The 19,740-nt window shown below is 43.6% G+C and overlaps 1 protein-coding gene across 2 annotated transcripts in view; it reads left to right on the top strand.

Moving 5' to 3' along the window:
- The window catches only part of KCNH1 (potassium voltage-gated channel subfamily H member 1), a gene marked incomplete at its 5' end in the record, with an annotated part of 415,199 nt that overhangs the window by 301,001 nt on the left and 94,458 nt on the right, over positions 1-19,740 (top strand). For both annotated transcript variants that reach the window (XM_082612883.1, XM_082612884.1), the window contains one exon: positions 1,450-1,702. In XM_082612883.1, the coding sequence (XP_082469009.1) occupies positions 1,450-1,702 (253 nt within the window). The remainder of the gene's footprint in view (positions 1-1,449; positions 1,703-19,740) is intronic.

Here is a 19,740-nt window from a genome sequence, read left to right on the forward strand (position 1 = left end):
ATGATTTCTTGCAAAAATTTAGTCCAGAGAAATATTTCTCTCCATAGGAAAGGCTGAGAAATTTTTATTTCTTTGGAATATGAGACCCACATGGCCTCTTACAGTTCCCATTTTGCCTTGAGTTCCTAGACGCTGAGAGTCAAATTACAAGCAGCTGTTTTGGGCAGCTTTATCATATAGGAAGTGATTTGTATCTAAACTGGGCTCTGGAGTCAGACTACCTAGTTGGAGAGCCCAGCTCTGCAGTTTCCTGGCTGTGCAACTTTGAGCAAGTTATTGATCTTTCCTGTACTTCAGTTTCTCATCTGTAAAATGGTACCATAATAGCACTTACATCATAGGGTTTATGTGAGGATTTCAATTAGCTTGAAAACGTAAAATCACAACTCTCCTGACTTTCCCTCTGCTTTCTTTCTTCATTGTTCTCCTTAGCACTTACTGCTAAATGTTACTTATTTTGCTTTTTATTTGCAAATAGCCCTAACCACTGAATTTTACTTATTTTGCTTTTTATTTGTCCCCTCCCACTAGATAGTAAGTCACACAAAGGCAGGGGGTTTTGTTCACGCTACATCCTCAGAGCCTAGAATGATTCCCGACATACAATAAGGTATTCCGTAGATGTGTGTGAAATGAATGAATGACTCCAAAGTGCCTAGCAATGCCTGGCACGTAGGAAGTGCTCAGTAAATATTACTTAATATCTTTCTTCAAATCACATCCACCTTCAATCCATCAACAGACCATGTCAGCTGTATCTTCAGAATACATTAGGAATTTGATTACTTCTCACTGGCTTCCCTGCCAGCATCCCAGTCCAAGTCCCCTCACTGCTCACCTGGACACCTGCAGGAGTGAGCTAACTCGATTCCTGGCTCCACTCCTGCCAGCCTACAGTTGGCCCTCTAACTCCACTCTGGAGCTGCAATGATCGTCTTAAAATATAGAGGATGCCCTGTCACTCCCCTGTTCCAAGTCCTCCAACATGTCCCCATTACACTCAGTATCATAATCAAGATCTTTTCATAGTTTAAAAGTCTCCACATGCTCTCATGCTTGATGTTCTCCTGAAACCTCATCTCCCATGCCCACCTTTCCCCTCATTCACACTGGCTATTGCTCAGGTCTCCTCACAGCCTTGGCTATTCTGCTGGAATGTTCTTTCATAGGGCTCCCTCTGACACATTATGTAGATGTCAGCTTAATTGTCACCTCCTCAGAGAGGACTTCCCAGATTTCCTGTCTAAAGGGTCCCACATACTCCCAGCCCCCGACTCAGGCCCCTGTCCTGAGCATTTAGCACAGATTTTGGGGTCACTGTGGCTGTCTTGTCCATTGGTGCCTTGAAAAGTATGGTCTAGTCTAGTGGGTGTTGCTTCCGTCCTGCGAAGCAGTGAGCTGGAGGCCACACCGAGGATCCTGACACTTTTTCTCCCCATGCTTGGCCAGGTCCTGCAGATCTGCCCCAAGGACATGAGAGCTGACATCTGCGTGCACCTGAACCGCAAGGTGTTCAAGGAGCACCCGGCCTTCCGGCTGGCCAGCGACGGCTGCCTGCGGGCACTGGCCATGGAGTTCCAGACGGTGCACTGCGCCCCAGGGGACCTCATCTACCATGCGGGAGAGAGTGTTGACAGCCTCTGCTTTGTGGTCTCCGGCTCCCTGGAGGTGATCCAGGATGACGAGGTGGTAGCCATTCTAGGTAGGTGTTGCCTTTGCTGGATGGAAACCTGCTGGTACCTGGGGCTGGTTTAGCTACTGCCTTCAACCAGAAATGGCTCCACAGGGCAGGACCAATGGTTGACATCCATACATCTATCCAGCAAATATCTGAGTGCCTGTCTCGTACCAGGCAGTGTTTGAAGCACTTGGGATGTTTCAGTGAAATAAATGGATTTTGTCCTACAGGAGCTCTACTGGGGGGAGGTGAACAAATTAGCAGACATTTGTATACAGTGGAAGGGACATCTAACCCGGGATTCAGGTATTGGGGATGGCTTCCTGGAAGAAATGACATCTAAGTTGAAACCTAAAAAATGAATATGAGTTAACATGGTGAAGGGAAGGGACAAAGGAGTATTCTAAGCAGAGGGGAAATCATGTGTGAAATCACCACAGAGAGAGAGAGAGAGAAGTCATGATTCATTTGTACAAGTGTGCGTACTCAGTGTGACTGGAACACGCAGGGTAAGGAGGGGTGTGGTGAGAGATGAGTCTGGGAAGGGAGCTCTGAGCACTAGGCAGATCATGGCAGGCTCTGGAAGCCAGGTTAAGGGACTTGGATTTTATTTTGAGGGAGCCAATGAAGGGTTTAAAGCAAGGGAGACCCACGATCAGATTTGTACTTTAGAAAGATAATTGTAGTTGCAGAGTTAATTGAAGGGGGAAGGCCGGGGTAGGGAGATGAGCCTGGAGACCTGTTATCTAGGGGTAAGTTGGTGGAGCCCTGAACTAATATTTGTGGTGGGCAGAGGGAGAGAAGCAAATGGAGTTGACATATTGAAGAAGTAGAATCAACAGCACCTGATGATGGTTTGGCTGTGGGAGGAGAGGGAAGTCAATGAGGACTGCAAGATCTCTCACTTGGAAGCTTGGGAGGCAGTGTGCCAGGCACTGTAATAGGGAATGTGAGGAGAGGAAGAATGACATGGGGGAACATGTGGGTATTTGATATTTGAGCATCAGTGGCCTTTGGGAGATTCATCTGGTTGCCTGAGGCAGCTGCAGAACAGCTCTTTAGTGGGGGCATGTTTACGTCTCTGAGGGGGCAAGCCCTCATAATAATACCCATCATTTATGGTCATCTATTCTGTATCAGGCGTTTTACATACAGATTCTCAGTTCATCTTTACAGTAACCCTATGAAGTAGTTTTATTATCCCCATTTTGTAGATGAGACACTGACAGCTCAGAGAGATTGAGGAACTTTCCCAAGTCTTCATAGCTGATGAGGTCCATGGAGCCAGCATCCTGGGGTCCCTCTGACTCCAGAACCTCTGCCCTGATCTATTTAGCATTACTTCATTCCCAGTGTTAGTATGTAGTTTGCTGGCCCATTCAATTGCCAGACACTGCTAGACATTGTGGGCTTCTTCTTTTTTTTTTTTTTTTTTAATCTTTGGGTGTGCTTTTTTGGGAAACTGAGGCAGGGAGACATTGTTAAACTGAAGTTAGACTTGAGATTCAAACCAAGTATCAAGACATAGTATAGATAGTGTTTTTTTTCTAAAGCCTAAACTTTGTTTCTGCTTGATTTGAGAGTATATGATATACAGCCTCTTTTCTCCCCTGACCCTGAGCCAGCTTTCCCTCCTGATTATATTCTACTCAGGTTAAACCAAGGATGATTTGTATTCCTTCAGTGTGTGCTGGCAGATGGTGGGAGGGAGACTGGGATAGAGATTCAGTGGGGGATGGAGGCTGAAACTGTTTGTCGAGAGAAGTTTTGGATTCCTAGTGTCCACTGAACTCTACAGACAGGATTATTATTCTGTTCCTTGCCTTTCTCATCCACAGAGACATGAGATTTGACTGTGTGTAAGGAACAGCACACAGTAAGGGTAAAGCCATTGCTTTAGTATCACTGCAGGGAAAGGATACTTATCTCTACCTTTAATACTAATCAGTGTCCCCAGTAAAGAGGACTTTCCTTTAGTAATAGCTCTCTCAGGACATTTGCCTGGCTGGGAAGAAGAGTCCCTAGTGACTAGTGGGCTTTCCTTTGAATTTGAATTTGATCCTTTGGTGTAGGGCATCTTTCACCCATTCCCTTCACTGATAGCTCACCATATGCCTTTCCAAGGAGTCTAGCCTCAGACCAGTGCCATCTCCCTTACATATTCACGCTCAGGCCTTCCTTATCGACACCTCACCATGCCCCCCCCCAACCCCAAGCTAAACAGCTGCACTATTAGGGGTTGGGTTTGGACACCTAGGCATGGAGGTAGGAAGAGCTGCAGAGGGTGAGGAAGGCAAATGATTACTTCCCAGCCCCGTCTCATTTCTCCTCAGCCTGGGCTTCTTGTGGGGAAGCAACCAGGGCTTGGTTCAATTTTGATTTATTTGGTCAATTGACTACTTCTCCAAGTCCAGCCCTCCGCCTCGGGCCCTCCTGGGCCTCCTGCCAGCTCTAGCCAGCAGCGTGGATGGGGCCTCTGAAATAGCTCAGCAGCTTCAGATTCAAAGTGGTTGCTGCCCTCAAGCTGTCCAGACTTGAAAAAGCAGGTATCCCCAGGAGCCAGATTGGGTCCAGAAAGTAGGTCCAAGCTTGACGTCCTAAAGAATCTTTGACATTTCAAGAGGCTCTTATTCTTTAAAAGGATAACACAGGTCCTTTGAATGAACTTGACCTCTGGGCCAAGAGGTGTAAGAGAGTCCAAGCTCTTTTTCCCTTGGAAACTTCAGAGTTTTGTTGTTGTTCTCCTCTAATTAGAGTACCTTCTGCTCAATGAACTGAATTCAGTTTGTTCTTGTAGAGAGGGTTTAAGCATCCAGTAGCTATTAGAACTAGATCTTTAGTGTCCTTTGATGCCTTTCAGTTCAATCCAACTGAAATTTATTGAGGCAGCTGTCACAGAGGTGGGGATGCATCAGTGGATCTAACATGAGCCCAGCCTTCAAGGAGCTGCTGCAAGGAGCTCCTCAAGGAGGAGACTAACATTATTTAAAAGGCACCAGTCACACTGCTTGGCAACTATTACCATAGAGAGAATACAGGTGCTTCTAGAAGGTTATAGGACATGTAACTATTGAGCAGCTACTGCACCCAGTGCTCCAATGAGAATAGCCAGGGAATCCTTAGTTACCATAAAACAGGAGGCTTTTGGAAAAAGCCCAGAACTCATCCATCTCATTCCTTTGGTCTCTAGTCTCTTGTTATCAGTTCACTCATTTACACTCTTCTCATTTGTTTCCTCCTTCCAGTTCTAACATTCCACCCCCATTCTCTGTTTAATTTTAGCACAGGCTCCAAAAATGGGGAAAAGGGTCAGGACTCATAACTGAGTGTGTTTAGTATGTGTTAAAAATAAAACGCTTTCTAATAAAAGTTTTCTAGAAAAGTGTTTTTCAAACGTTCTTGACTCAATGTATATTGTATTATGAACTAATAAACACATGTGCACACGCACAATTATACATAAAACTCAGCACTTAACTCTTGCTGCATGAAATGCAACCTCGTGTTTTCTACTAGATTCTATTCACTTTCATTTAAAAAGAAATTGACTGTCATGACCCACTAAATTACTTACTTGACCTGCTCTCAGCCCGCAGTTTAAAAACGTGGTCCCACAAACACAGACGATCTCTCTCCTGGATTGAAAACCATGCTGTCCCCTGAGGACAGAGAATATACTAGATGATCTCATGTGTTCTCCTTTCCCTCTGAGGTTCTCTGCCTGATTTTTGGGGTGATACCCTCCTAATCTCCTTTTGGAATTCTCTTAGAAATCACTTCGTGGCTTCTCTAATTTAGTTTCTTGGCTCTTTGAAATAAATTCAAGAGTTTAGCCTGTGCATTTTATTCATTAGGTTTTTTTGAAGTAATCTTCTTCTAGTTTTTCATAGATACCAGGATAAAAAGTCACAGGTCCTCATTCTCTCCCTGCCCCTGTGGTACTCTCAGCATCTGCAAGTAAGTTGTTATCTCAGTTCTGTGTTAGTTGACCAATGTAAATGAGGGATGAGCTTTCATCAGGGCTCAGCTTGAGTGTGATCCATCTCTCTGTGTTTCCATCTTATAAGTGCAGTGTTTAAATACTCCTGTTTCACTGTGATTTAGAATCCCTGTAGTAACTTTTATGGGTTTTGCATTTTAATACTTAATTTATATTTTAATCTCAGATCATCTTGTATCTTTTTGTTTTCTTTTGGTTCATCGTCTTGGGTGAGACAGACGTTTTTGTTGCCAGGCTACACTGGGCAGTGGAAAGAGCCCTGGACCTGGGACTGGAGATTTAACTGTAACCCCAGTTCTGCACTAATTCCCTGCAGGAGTTGCCACTAACTGGTTAAGTCTCCAAGGCCTCCTGTGGTTCTGCTAAGACCATCACACTGCATCCATTGCATGTTTACTCATCTGTCGCCTATGAGCTGAGGTCCTTTGGTTTCCTATCTCTGGCATGGCCCAGCACATGGAAGGTATGGGGGGCTGTTTGCTGAATTGAGCTGAATTGAATTGAAAGGCAGAGGCTGGGCTGTGAAAGGCCCCATGGTCCAGAATAAGGGGCTGGACTTTATCTTGGGGGGGATGAGGGGCCCAGAGAGGGTTTTTTTCTTTTTTTTTCTTTTATTTATTTATTTATTTATGTATTTTAAATTTTTTTGCCTTATAACAAATTTAATCAGTTATACATATACATATGTTTCCATATCCCCTCCCTTTTGCGTCTCCCTCCCACCCTCCCTATCCCACCCCTCCAGGCGGTCACAAAGCACCGAGCTGATCTCCCTGTGCTATGAGGCTGCTTCCCACTAGCTATCTACCTTACGTTTGGTAGTGTATATATGTCCATGCCGCTCTTTCACTTTGTCACAGCTTACCCTTCCCCCTCCCCATATCCTCAAGTCCATTCTCTAGTAGGTCTGTGTCTTTATTCCTGTCTTACCCCTATGTTCTTCATGACATTTTTTTTTCTTAAATTCCATATATATGTGTTAGCCCCAGAGAGGGTTTTAAACATGGGAGTGACATGAAGATTTGGGTTCCACAAATATAGAGGCATGGAGGCTAACAGGGAGGCTCAGGTGAGAAATCATGAGGGCCTGAGTGAGGTGGTGGAAGGGAGATGGGGAAGAAGAGCCAGAGAGAGCGGGAGAGGGGTAACCTCCAGGATATGGAGCTGAGAACCCTGAAGGGCAGCATGGGACGTGGGCTGGAGAGGCAGATCTGGGCTAACCTGTTGACGTTTCTAAATGTGAGCCTGAGGAACTAGGTAGTGGGAAACCGCCAAGGGTGGTGAGTAAAGTGTGACACTGTTAGAGCTGTGATTTGCAAAAATTAACGAATTTGACATAGAGACAAGGAGACCAGTTGGTGACTGCAGCTTATAGTAAGGATGAAAGGTGTTATGGTGTGGGCAGGAGAAACCGAGACAGGAGTCGGGCTGCCAAATAAAACACAGATATCCAGTTAAATTTGAATTTCATATAAACAAAGAATAGTTTTTAGCTGAAGTATTTCCTAAATATTGATGGGGTATGTGTATGCTAAAATGTACCCATTTATCTGAAATTCAGATTTAACTGGGTGACCTGTATTTGCTGAATCTGGCATGGAAGGGTCAGGTGGCTGAGACATTCTGGGAGGAGAGTCTGAAAGGTTGTAAATAATAGGATGTGGGGAGCAGATACAGGGAGGTGAGAGGGGACTGACCCCCGGTGGGTGGAGAGATGGAGGCACCGGCAACAGAAGAAGCCAGTCAGGAGGAAGAGGTGGTGAGAGGGAAAGGTGATGAGCTCGGTTTGACTTGTTGCGTTTAAAGGCCAGTGGGGTATCCAAGTGGAGTGTTTAACAGCTACTCAGAAAGGCAGGTCTGGAACTGGGAAAAGAAGCCAGGGCTCAAGACAGAGATTTAGGATTCAGAGGAAAGAATAGGAACTTGGGGAGAAAAAATAGGTGCAGAGTTAATAGAGCTTTCTAAAGGAAATTCTCATAACTTTAGAGCCCAGAGAGAGGGGACTGGTTAAATCAAAAAATATGGTAAATCAAGGCAGTTGTTATGATGATGGTATAAGAAGTTTGATTGAAATGCAAAATGTTTCAAATATAATGTTAAGTGGAGAAAAAAGCAGAATATATAACTATATATGCAGTAACTCTAACTACATAAAAATGCATATGAGTGGAAGAAAGATGGAAAGTGTACCAACACGTTAACTGAAGCTTTCTGCATGGTGGTCTTAAGAGCCAATATTTTCTACTTTTCAATATATTTCATTTATTTTATATAATGCACATATATCCTTTTATAAGCAAAAGGGGAAAAATCAAGTCAATTTTGAATTCTTATCTGTAGCCATCCTGGAAAATTATCACCTGCTTTCAGTGGAAGATTTGTGATCTGTTCACTTAGTGGAGAGACATTTGGCTAATTTAATTTTATCTAACTGCAGTTGTGAGGAACAGAAGGAGAATTATCATGATGTTTCCAAGCCACTGCTTGAATGTAACCATTTATGTGTGGGCCCCCCTTCAGATAGCTATGCCAACATTGTTTCCTCAGACTCAGTATAGTCTCCACGAAGAAGGCTGGTGACCCATGTTGGGGTGAAATTTTAATTCCTTTAAGGAGAGCATTTGTATCATAGGGTAATTTCTAACATCCATCATTTTTATTTCTTCTTTTTAAATAGGTCCATAAATTTTCAGCTCAGCATTAAGCTGGATCAGAGTGAATTACGGAGTTTTTCTGAGCAGGTCAGCAAATTCCTTCTGGGGTCAGGCTGACAATGTAGCCACCTGAAGACACCAAGGTTCTTGCACTTGGACTGGGGGCCAGTCCTGTCCTCAAAGTCATCCATCCTAAGTCATTCATAGTCTTTCAAATCCTGTCCCACCTTACATTATTCCACTCAGACCCATCTTTTCATTGATCTGTTGATTAGTTCATTCCATAAAAATGCCAGGTGTAGTGCTGGGTCTTGGAGATACAACAGTGAACCAAACATACAGTCCTGGCATAGAACTAACAGTCTCACCAGGGAAACAGACAAGTGAATATACAGTTTCACGTATAAAATAGAGTGCCAAGAGTTGTAATAAGTACGAACAGGATGCTATGGGAACTTATAAGACAGGCATCTAATTCAGCCCAGCCAGAAGAAATCAAGGAAGGCTTCCTGACAAAGGTGGCATCTGAGCTGAGACTTCCATGATGAACTGAATTTCACCAGGTGCGTGGGAGTGGGGTGTGCTGAGCATAGGGGATTAAAGAGAGAGTGTTCCCTGGCAGAGGGGCAGCATCTGCAAAGACTTTAAAAGAGAAGAGTCACAAAATCGCATTTGTGTTTAGAAAGATCATCCTGGATACTGTGAAGAGAATGGATAGCAGGCAGGGAGACCAGTGAGGAGGGTGCTGAGAGATGAGAGAGGCCTGAACTGACTTAACAGCAGTGGGAATGGAGAAAAGTAGACAGATCCAAGAGATATCTGATAAATAAAATTATCAGAGCTTGGTCATTTATTGAATATGGAGACAAGCAAGAGAGTGGAGTCTGCAATGACTTGGACAACTTTCACAGGGAGGAGAAACACTGGAGGATGGGCAGGTTTCCCTAGGAGCAGGACCAGTTCCAGTTTTGAATCTGTGGATTTGAGCTAAGTTCAGGTATCCAGTGGGAGGTTCTACGGACTCGGAAGAGAGATCGAAGCTCGAGGTATAAACCTGGGGATCATTGTGATCCAGGTGACAATTGAAGCTAAGGGAGAGGCTGAGAAAACTTGAGGAGAGAGAGTAGGGTAAGAAGCAACAAGGTCTAGAGCAGAACCCCAAGGAATACCAGTTAATATGGGACACATGTAGGACTCCGAGGTGGACTGCCATCAGAGGGGGAGAGACCAGGAGAGTGGGATGTCACAGAAGCCAAGGAGGGGCAGAAAAGTCCATTCTCAAATGCTACAGAACCACATTTCAGTGACTAGAAGATGCCACGGATGATAAGACACACCAGTATTCTATGGCCCACTGAGAAACAATGCTGCCAATTAAACTGTGACATATCATTGACTGTAAGGCATCTTCTGACATCAGAGATAAAAAATGCTAAACAACTTAAGTATATCTTAGAATCAAAGATCTTTAATATGTTGAAGACTAAAAACTATCTTTTAGGCTGTTATCAGGAAAAGAGTTATTGACCACGGGTGAGCATAATGTTGAGTATAGGGTCAGAAGCAAGATTAGAGGAGCTTGAGAAATGAAGAGAGTGGGAGTTGGGTTCAGGGGTGCTTCATAATTTGCATACATCTCTCCCAGAGTTCTGAACCAAGAGAGATAATAAGTAAGATGGGTACCAGTCAAAATATCAACTTTTATTTTTGTGATAAAGCTAATATCGGAGAATATGCATTATATTTGCATCCAAGAAGGCTTCCCAATATTAAGCCCCAGGATTAGACCCACCCTTGTGTTGCTGACCAGCACAAGCCTACCCCTGTGAGGGTCTGTCCTGTATCTTTGGTGGCAAGAGGGACAGAGAGAACAAGCTCCTGGCAAGCAGATCCCAAGGAGAGTGAAGGGGCTGGCCTGCACATGTGCAGGGTCTCCTCCCAAACTTATTAATCAGATGAGAGCACGAGGGAGGCCAGGAGTGTGGTGCACCTGAAGCTGTCTTCTGGGCAGGAAACATCAGGAATAGGAACAAATCATTCCCCCCTTGATAGTCAGAGCATGGAGGCAATATAAATAACAACGCCAAGAAATTGAGCCCTGAAAGAAAGGAGAACATAGCCCAAACCAACTCTCTTCATTCCTGACCATCTAGCTTTCCCCCTGCTGCTTGAAGGGATTATCCATCTTTTTCATGTATCTGAATTCTCTTGCCTCACCGTAGAAGGCTAGCTCCGTTCCCTTTTTCTCTATGAAATCTCTCTAGTTCTGCCTAGACTAGTCTCCCACATATCTTGGTATTACATTTTGGTTTGTTTTAACTTCACTGTTACATACATGTAGGTTTTGTCTCATATTGTAAGCCCCTTGAACATAGAGATGATATCCTGTCTTTTTGTTCTATCTCCCTTAATTGCTGGAACACTGCCTGATCCATAATAGGTCAGGCCAAATTGCTGAACTGGTTTGAATTGTGTGCAGAAGGGTGGCGAGACGTAACCCCACCTTTGGGAACTCCCAATCTCATAGCTGCCTGGGAGAATCAGAGGCAGTTCACATCGCACCTGGTGTATGACGTTACAGATTCTTGTGTGGGTTTCATTAACCAGGTATGTGGCTGAACCACAGCATGGTCTCATCCCTAATACAGAGATGGTTTGCAGAAGAGCAGAGCAATTGTTCTCCTTTGTACCAACTTCAAAAGAAAACCAATGGGGCTTCCCTTGTGGTGCAGTGGTTGAGAGTCCGCCTGCCGATGCAGGGGACACGGGTTCGTGCCCCGGTCCGGGAAGATCCCACATGCCGCGGAGCGGCTGGGCCCGTGAGCCATGGCCGCTGAGCCTGCGCGTCCAGAGCCTGTGCTCCGCAATGGGAGAGGCCACAGCAGTGAGTGGCCCGCGTACCGCCAAAAAAAAAAAAAAAGAAAAGAAAACAAATGTTTCTTGAACATCTCTGAACTCTCCTACAAAGCCTAACACGAGACCAAACCTTTCTAGAAGGAGACGCCCCTCTGAGAAGTGGGGTGAACTGCACACCTGTCCCTGGAGCCATGCCTCCTGAGCATCTCCAGTCCCTGCTTTCTCTGACAACAAAAAAAATTCAGTAAAACATGTTGGCTCAGCACCTGACATCACAACACAATCCGATACGATCTGGCACTTAAAGCTAAGGCTTTATTCCTAGTAGTAGATCTTCATGGCTCGGATGGGAAGGCAAATGGATGAGATTTCCACCATGTCTGTCTGTCTTTGATGTACATTCTCATGTCTCTAAACTGCAGCAGATGAAGCAGAGGCCACAGACTGCCAGCAGCATTTTTTTTCCCAGTAAGAACAAGAAGGGCTTGGTGGTTTCACTACAGATAAGAGGAGGCGAAATTTACGAGGTGTCAGAACTCTGCTTAGCTACTGTCCCCCATGGTCTCAGATAATGCAAGGGAAATGTCCATAAGCGCATGTGGGAGAGTTAACTATTCCAAAATTAACTTGAAAGCCTGGACTTTATCACCTTTGGGGTGAGGTACATGGGGGATGCCTGAAGCGGGGTCCCTGGCCAGTGCCTGGCCTCATGCACAGGGACCCCTCAGCAGATCCTGGCCCCCTGTCCATAGTCAGGGCTGGTGTGTGAGGTGGGTGGGTACCACCAAGGTGTTTAGCTCAAGTCGTTGGAGCTTTTGCTCTGAATGTGCTGCCAGAGCCTCCATCGTCATGTCCATCCGATCCTTCAGAGGTGCGGAAGCCCATGCTTTTTCCTGGAGCAGGTGAAGAAAGTAGATGTGTGTATACCTTTCCCCGCAGAACCCAACACACTGTACTGCCCCCGTGGACCATGGACTCCTGAATTGGCTAGGATGTGGATTCAGCTGCTCCAGCAAAAATCCGAAATAATAGAAGCTTACACAAGACAGAACTTGTTTTTCTCTCGTGGGGCCAACTGTCCAGGTATAGAGGGCTGGTGAGGCGACTTCATGGTGTCAGGCACCCAACCTCCTTCTAGCCTGTTGCTTCATCCTAACGAGGTTGTCACTTTGGCTTCCTGGTCCAAGAGAGCTCACATCTTGTTCCAGCCAGGAGGAAGCGGGGAGAGGGGAAGGGCAGGGCATGACTCTAGAGGTGGCACACACCCTTCTGCACCCCTCCCCTTTACCAGAGCTCAGACAAATGGCCACATTTAGCTGTAGTGCAGTCTTTCTTCTGGTCATCTTTGTGCCCAGCTATAAGGCATGGGTTTTATTTCCATAAGAGGAGAGAATTGGTTCTGGGGAACATGTGGATTCCTAGGCCATGGCTCCTTAAGGTCAAGGCTGTCCCTTATTTATCCTGTTTCCCATCACCTAGCATGGTGCCCGCCCCAGGTAGAGCTCCCTAAATGTTGACTGAAGAGGAGGTTGCTTGAGAGAGGGGATGCAGAAGACAACCCACTGGGAGCATTTCGTGGCCTCTCCCAATGTGGAGGCTGCATGGCAGTGGAGGGAAAGCCCATGGGTCATGGACAATCATTTAAACCTCTTTGGAGCTCTCTCTTCTCTTTCAAACGGGGCTGATGATCCCTGTGGAATTTGCTTCACAGGGCTGTTATAGAGGACTCTTCTTTTATTGTGGCTACTATTTTTTGAGCACCTACTCTGTTCCAAGCACAGTGCTAAGTGCTTTGTTCACATTATTTCATGTAAGCCTTAAAACAGCCTTGCGAGGCGGGTATTATTACCCACATTTTCTAGCTGAGTGAATTGAGACTGGGAGAGGTTAGGAAGATGCCTAGTGCCTTTGCTTTATTTATGCATCCAACAACCATTGAACGCCAGCTGTGTGCCCAAGACCCTGCTGGGGACCCGGGAATGACAGGGATGAGGAGTGTTTGCAGAGTGCAGGGGCACACGTAATGGGGAGCTGCTGTGGTCAAGGGTCAGGGAGGAGGTGTGGGTGTAGTTCAAGGAATGAGGAGTTATCCAGACCAAGGAGCAGGGCGGAATGTCTGAGGCTGTGCTGAGACGGCCCAGAGGTGAGCTGGGAGCCGGACTTGGAGGGAGTCTGAGAACCCACTGTGACTAGAGGCAGAGAGTGAGGAGGGACTGGCAGGGGCTGCTCCAGCACCCAGCAAGGCAGAACTGAGCTTGAAGCCAGCTTGTCTGGCCCTGAAGCCTGTGTTGAGAGAGTGGATGATAAAGTACTTGGAAAATGTGCTGGGGGAAGTACCAGGGAGGAGGAGATTTGGGCAAGTTCTCTTTGTGTCTTAGACATGATTCTGAGGACCCAGGAGAGGACCTGGATTTCACATGCCTGGTGTCTATCCTGAATCCAGGAGGTGTGAGAACTCTCCCTGTCCTCATCCTCATCCTCCTGAACTATCCAGTTCAGTGGGTGTGCACAGTCTGCTCAGGACTTGCCTGGAGGGATTAATCCAGCTTCTTTGTTATGTCCCATAAGCAGAATTATCCCAAGGGCCAGGAGAGAGAATGGCTCTCCCTCAGAGCCTCTCTCGACTATGCCAGGATCTCTGTAGCCACATGTCACTGTCCTGATGCAGTGAGTGACAAGGCCCCTCTAGTCTCGAGATGGCTTGAGGGCAGAGGACCTCCTGATGCCCCAAAGAGGAGGAATAAAGGCACTAGGGATGGCCCTCACTGCCGTCTATATTCCTGGCACCTCTCTCAGCACCCTGGGTGGAGCTCCTAACAGCGTTGGTATCACATGCTCACTGTAGAGTCTGGTAGGTGCTTAGATGTGTTTGCAGCTGAATGAGGAGACCAGGCATTTTCGTCAAAGGATTACAAAATATACCGTCCACACTCATCCCTGCAGGCAAGTGAAGGAGCAGATAATCCAAAACCTGGAGAACCCAGAAGCTTCCAAATGGCTTTCAGTCCTGTTAAAGAGACATACCCTGTGCCTCAGGACCTTTGCACGTGCTGTTCCCTCTCCCTGGAATCATCTCTGTGCTATGTTTTTATGCTGGTTCACTGGGACTCATCCTTTAGGTCTCAGCTCAGACGCCACATCTTCCTGGAAGCCTGAGCTTGAGCCAGATACCCCTCCTGTACTCTCTGCATCATAGCCCCTAACATGTTAGAATCACCTGAGTCTCTCTCAACTCCACTGCATCTGTCATCCCACTGCTATACCTCAGCACCCAGAACAGTGCCTGTCAAGAATTGCATGAATAACCGAATTAGTTATTTCTCAGTGGTGTGGGCCTAGAAATGGCTGATGATTTTAGCAGCATATGATGACTTTAACTGCAGAATTATGTTTTGCTTAGTACAGGATACCACTGTGAGTGGTCTTTATAAGAGGACATGATAGGGAATAGTGAAGAGAAGCAGCTGGAATTTCACTTTTGCTCTGACCCCTCTGGTCCGCCAAGCTCACTCACAGCCAGTCTTTTAAAAACGGGGCTTTTTCTGGAGTGTTCAAAACTCGGTTGTCCATTTCTGCTACTCTTTAATATTCAGTAGGCTGTGGATCTTCTCAGGTCCCCGAGTCCCAGCACCTCTTGAATTGTCCCCAATCAGCCCTCTTAACTCTCCCAACCCCCCACTCCCATCTTCCTTCCCGCTTCAGCCTCTGCAAGTGGCTGTTCCAGCCTCTGCCCTTGATGACACCAAATTGTCTACAGGGTGTTTGTTTCCTCCTGAGCCGGACTCCTTGCAGAGATCTCCCCTCCCTCTCTCCTGGTGCCACCTTAGCCCTGTGTCCCAACTCCCACCTCTGTTTTGTGAATGTTCCTCAGCCCCACGTTTGTACCCCAGAGGGCTGTTTATGTCTATGGCAAAAGTGGAGGCTCAGTAAAGAAAGCTGCATATAATTGGGGGTGGGAGGGGAGGAGGATTAATTATCACAGGGATGTTTGCTTGGAGTTTTAATGAGACTGCCTTTTCCTTTATTCCCCCTCCCTTTTTTTTTTCTTTTTCTTTTCCCCCCAGCTCAGAATAGCCACTTAGAATGCCTTTTAGAATCTTAGAACCTTAGGTTTTAACATTCTGCACCCAGCACCTCAGTGTAATAAATAAATCAATAAGCTGAGGGTCTCAAGAAATTTGATTGCCGAGTGCATTGGGGTACCTTTTGTTCCTCGGCAAATGATCGTTTCACACTAGGGAACAAGAGATGAATGTGGTTATAGAGTTTGTCCTGGCCTCCGATTTGTAACCCTGACCTGGGAAGTCATTATTCCAGCGATGTGTGTAACTTACAAGCAGCCTGCCAAATGCACTATGTCCTTCCCTTTGACAGTTTTCCCAAGTTATATGTGTCATAACTTTATTTCTCATTTGCCAGAATAGTCTTGGGTTTGTTTTGAATCTGACAGGTCCTCTGACACCACATTCTTAAATCTCACTAACAGGTCATTTATACCAAAAAGGCTGCCTTGACAGGAAGAAAGATTGTATGATTTTCAATTTGGGTTGAAAATCAAATGCAAGCTATGACAACACTGAGACTTCCTAGACCCTACAAGTTAATCATGATTATCTTACCTTGAAATACCTTTTGTAGTAGGAACTAGTCTCCATTTATTGTTTCTGTCAAAACCTTTGATTGGAATACTCTTCACAATGGGATTATTGTCATTTCTAAAGATGCACTGATTTATTTCCTGGAGTATTTCAAACACAATATGTTTGCCCTTTGTTGTATGCAGTAGATATGCTCCTGAAGAGTTGTTTATAAACTGAATTTTTACAAATAAACTCATATGTTAAATGCACATGAGGGGCTATTATTTTACTTTATGGGTTCTTTTATAATTAGAAAGACTACTCTTAATTCATTTGAGAATGTTCACATATGGGGCTTTGTTTAAATGAAGTAATATTTTTTCTGATTACAAAATATTACACTTTAATTGAGTAAAAGCATAAATAAGGAAAATCACAATTTGTAAATCCACCTCCCCATCCCCAGATAACACAGTTAATATTTTGATGTATTTTCATTGAATCTTTTTTTATGTCCATTCTTATGACATGGGAACATAATGACTACATTGCTAACTGACCCACATTTCCCCACTTCATGTCTTCAAAAATTTTCCCTCATATTTTTTTCTGTAGCTTTTTTTTTGAACTTTATTTATTTTTTTATACAGCAGGTTCTTATTAGTCATCCATTTTATACATGTCAATCCCAATCTCCCAATTCATCACACTACCATCCCCCACCCCCCACCACTTTCCCCCCTTGGTGTCTATACATTTGTTCTCTACATCTGCATCTCAATTTCTGCCCTGAAAACCGGTTCATCAGTACTATTTTTCTAGGTTCCACATATATACATTACGTTAATATACAATATTTGTTTTTCTCTTTCTGACTTACTTCACTCTGTATGACAGTCTCCAGATCCATCCAAGTCTCTACAAATGACCCAATTTGTTCCTTTTTATGGCTGAGTAATTTTTTTATATATATGTACCACATCTTCTTTATCCATTTGTCTGTTGATGGGCATTTAGGTTGCTTCCATGACCTGGCTATTGTAAATAGTGCTGCAATGAACATTGGGGTGCATGTGTCTTTTTAAATTATGGTATTCTCTAGGTATATGCCCAGTAGTGGGATTGCTGGGTCATATAGTAGTTCTATTTTTAGTTTTTTAAGGAACCTCCATACTGTTCTCCATAGTGGCTGTAGCAACTTACATTCCCAGCAACAGTGCAAGAGGGTTCCCTTTTCTCCACACCCTCTCCAGCATTTGTTGTTTGTAGATTTTCTGATGAAGCCCATTCTAACTGGAGTGAGGTGATGCCTCAATGTAGTTTTGATTTGCATTTCTCTAATAATTAGTGATGTTGAGCAGCTTTTCATGTGCTTCTTGGCCATCTGTATGTCTTCTTTGGAGAAATGTCTATTTAGGTCCTCCATCCATTTTTGGATTGGGTTGTTTTTTTTTTTTAATATTGAGCTGCATGAGCTGTTTATATATTTTGGAAATTAATCCTTTGTCAGTTGATTCATTTTCAAATATTTTCTCCCATTCTGAGGGTTGTCTTTTCGTCTTGTTTATAGTTTCCTTTGCTGCACAAAAGCTTTTAAGCTTCATTAGGTCCCATTTGTTTATTTTTGGTTTTATTTCCATTACTCTAGGAGATGGATCAAAAAAGATCTTGCTGTGATTTGTGTCATAGAGTGTTCTTCTTATGTTTTCCTCTAAAAGTTTTATAGTGTCCAGTCTAACATTTAGGTCTTTAATCCATTTTGAGTTTATTTTTGTGTGTTTTGAGTTTATTTTGAGTTTATTTTTGTGTATGGTGTTAGGGAGTGTTCTAATTTCATTCTTTTACGTGTAGCTGTCCAGTTTTCCCAGCACCATTTATTGAAGAGACTGTCTTTTCTCCATTGTGTATCCTTGCCTCCTTTGTCATAGATTAGTTGACCATAAGTGCATGGGTTTACCTCTGGGCTTTCTATCCTGTTCCATTGATGTCTATTTCTGTTTTTGTGCCAGTACCATATTGTCTTGATTACTGTAGCTTTGTAGTATAGTCTGAAGTCAGGGAGTCTGATTCCTCCAGCTCTGTTTTCTCCCTCAAGACTGCTTTGGCTATTCGGGTTCTTTTGTGTCTCCATACAAATTTAAAAATTTTTTGTTTCTAGTTCTGTAAAAAATGCCATTGGTAATTTGATAGGGATTGCATTGAATCTGTAGATTGCTTTGGGTAGTAGAGTCATTTTCACAATATTCTCCCAATCCAAGAACATGGTATATCTCTCCAACTATTTGTATCATCTTTAATTTCTTTCATCAGGGTCTTATAGTTTTCTGCATATAGGTGTTTTGTCTCTAGGTAGGTTTATTCCTAGGTATTTTATTCTTTTTGTTGCAGTGGTAAATGGGAGTGTTTCCTTAATTTCTCTTTCAGATTTTTCATCATTAGTGTATAGGAATGCAAGAGATTTCTGTACATTAATTTTGTATCCTGCAACTTTACCAAATTCATTGATTAGCTCTAGTATTTCTCTGGTGGCATCTTTAGGATTCTCTATATCTGCAGACAGTGACAGTTTTACTTCTTCTTTTCCAATTTGTATTCCTTTTATTTCTTTTTCTTCTTTGATTGCCGTGGCTAGGACTTGCAAAACTATGTTGAATAAAAGTGGCAAGAGTGGACTTCCTTGTCTTGTTCCTGATCTTAGAGGAAATACTTTCAGTTTTTCACCATTGAGAATGATGTTTGCTGTGGGTTTGTTGCATATGGCCTTTATTATGTTGAGGTAAGTTCCCTCTATGCCCACTTTCTGGAGAGTTTTTATCATAAATCAGTGTTGAATTTTGTCAAAAGCTTCTTCTGCATCTATTGAGATGATCATATGGCTTCTATTCTCCACTGTGTCAGTATGGTGTATCACATTGATTCACGTATATTGAAGAATCTTTGCATGCCTGGAATAAATCCCACTTGATCGTGGTGTATGATCCTTTTAATGTGTTGTTGGATTCTGTTTGCTAGTATTTTGTTGAGGATTTTTGCATCGATATTCATCAGTGATATTGGTCTGTAATTTTCTTTTTTAGTAGTATCTTTGTCTGGTTGTGGTATCAGGGTGATGGTGGCCTCGTAGAATGACTTTGGGAGTGTTCCTTCCTCTGCAATTTTTTGGAAGAGTTTGAGAAGGGTGGGTGTTAGCTCTTCTCTAAATGTTTGATAGAATTCACCTGTGAAGCCATCTGGTCCTGGACTTTTGTTTGTTGGAAGATTTTTAATCACAGTTTCAATTTCATTACTTGTGATTGGTCTGTTCATATTTTCTATTTCTTCCTGGTTCTGTCTTGGAAGATTATACCTTTCTAGGAATTTGCCCATTTCTTCCGGGTTGTCCATTTTATTGGCATAGAGTTGCTTGTAGTAGTCTCTTAGGATGCTTTGTATTTCTGCAGTGTCTGTTGTAACTTCTCCTTTTTCATTTCTAATTTTATTGATTTGAGTCCTCTCCCTCTTTTTCTTGATGCATCTGCTAATGGTTTATCAATTTTGCTTATCTTCTCAAAGAACCAGCTCTTAGTTTTATTGATCTTTACTATTGTTTTCTTTGTTTCTATTTCATTTATTTCTGCTCTGATCTTTATGATTTGTTTCCTTCTACTCACTTTGGGTTTTGTTTGTTCTTCTTTCTCTAGTTCCTGTAGGTGTACAGTTAGATTGTTTATTTGAGATGTTTGTTGTTTTTTGGGGTAGGCTTGTACTGCTGTAAACTTCCCTCTGAGAACTGCTTTTGCTGCATCCATAGGTTTTGGATCATCGTGTTTTCATTGTATTTTTTGAATTCCTCTTTGATTTCTTCAGTGATCTCTTGCTTATTTAGTAACGTATTGTTTAGCCTCCATGTGTTTGTGTTTCCTCTGTAATTGATTTATAATCTCATAGCATTGTGGTCAGAAAAGATGCTTCATATAATTTCAATTGTCGCAA

This window comes from Mesoplodon mirus, assembly GCF_964341445.2.
Source record: "Mesoplodon mirus genome assembly, chromosome: 3".
In the NCBI taxonomy this organism is placed as follows: domain Eukaryota; kingdom Metazoa; phylum Chordata; class Mammalia; order Artiodactyla; family Ziphiidae; genus Mesoplodon; species Mesoplodon mirus.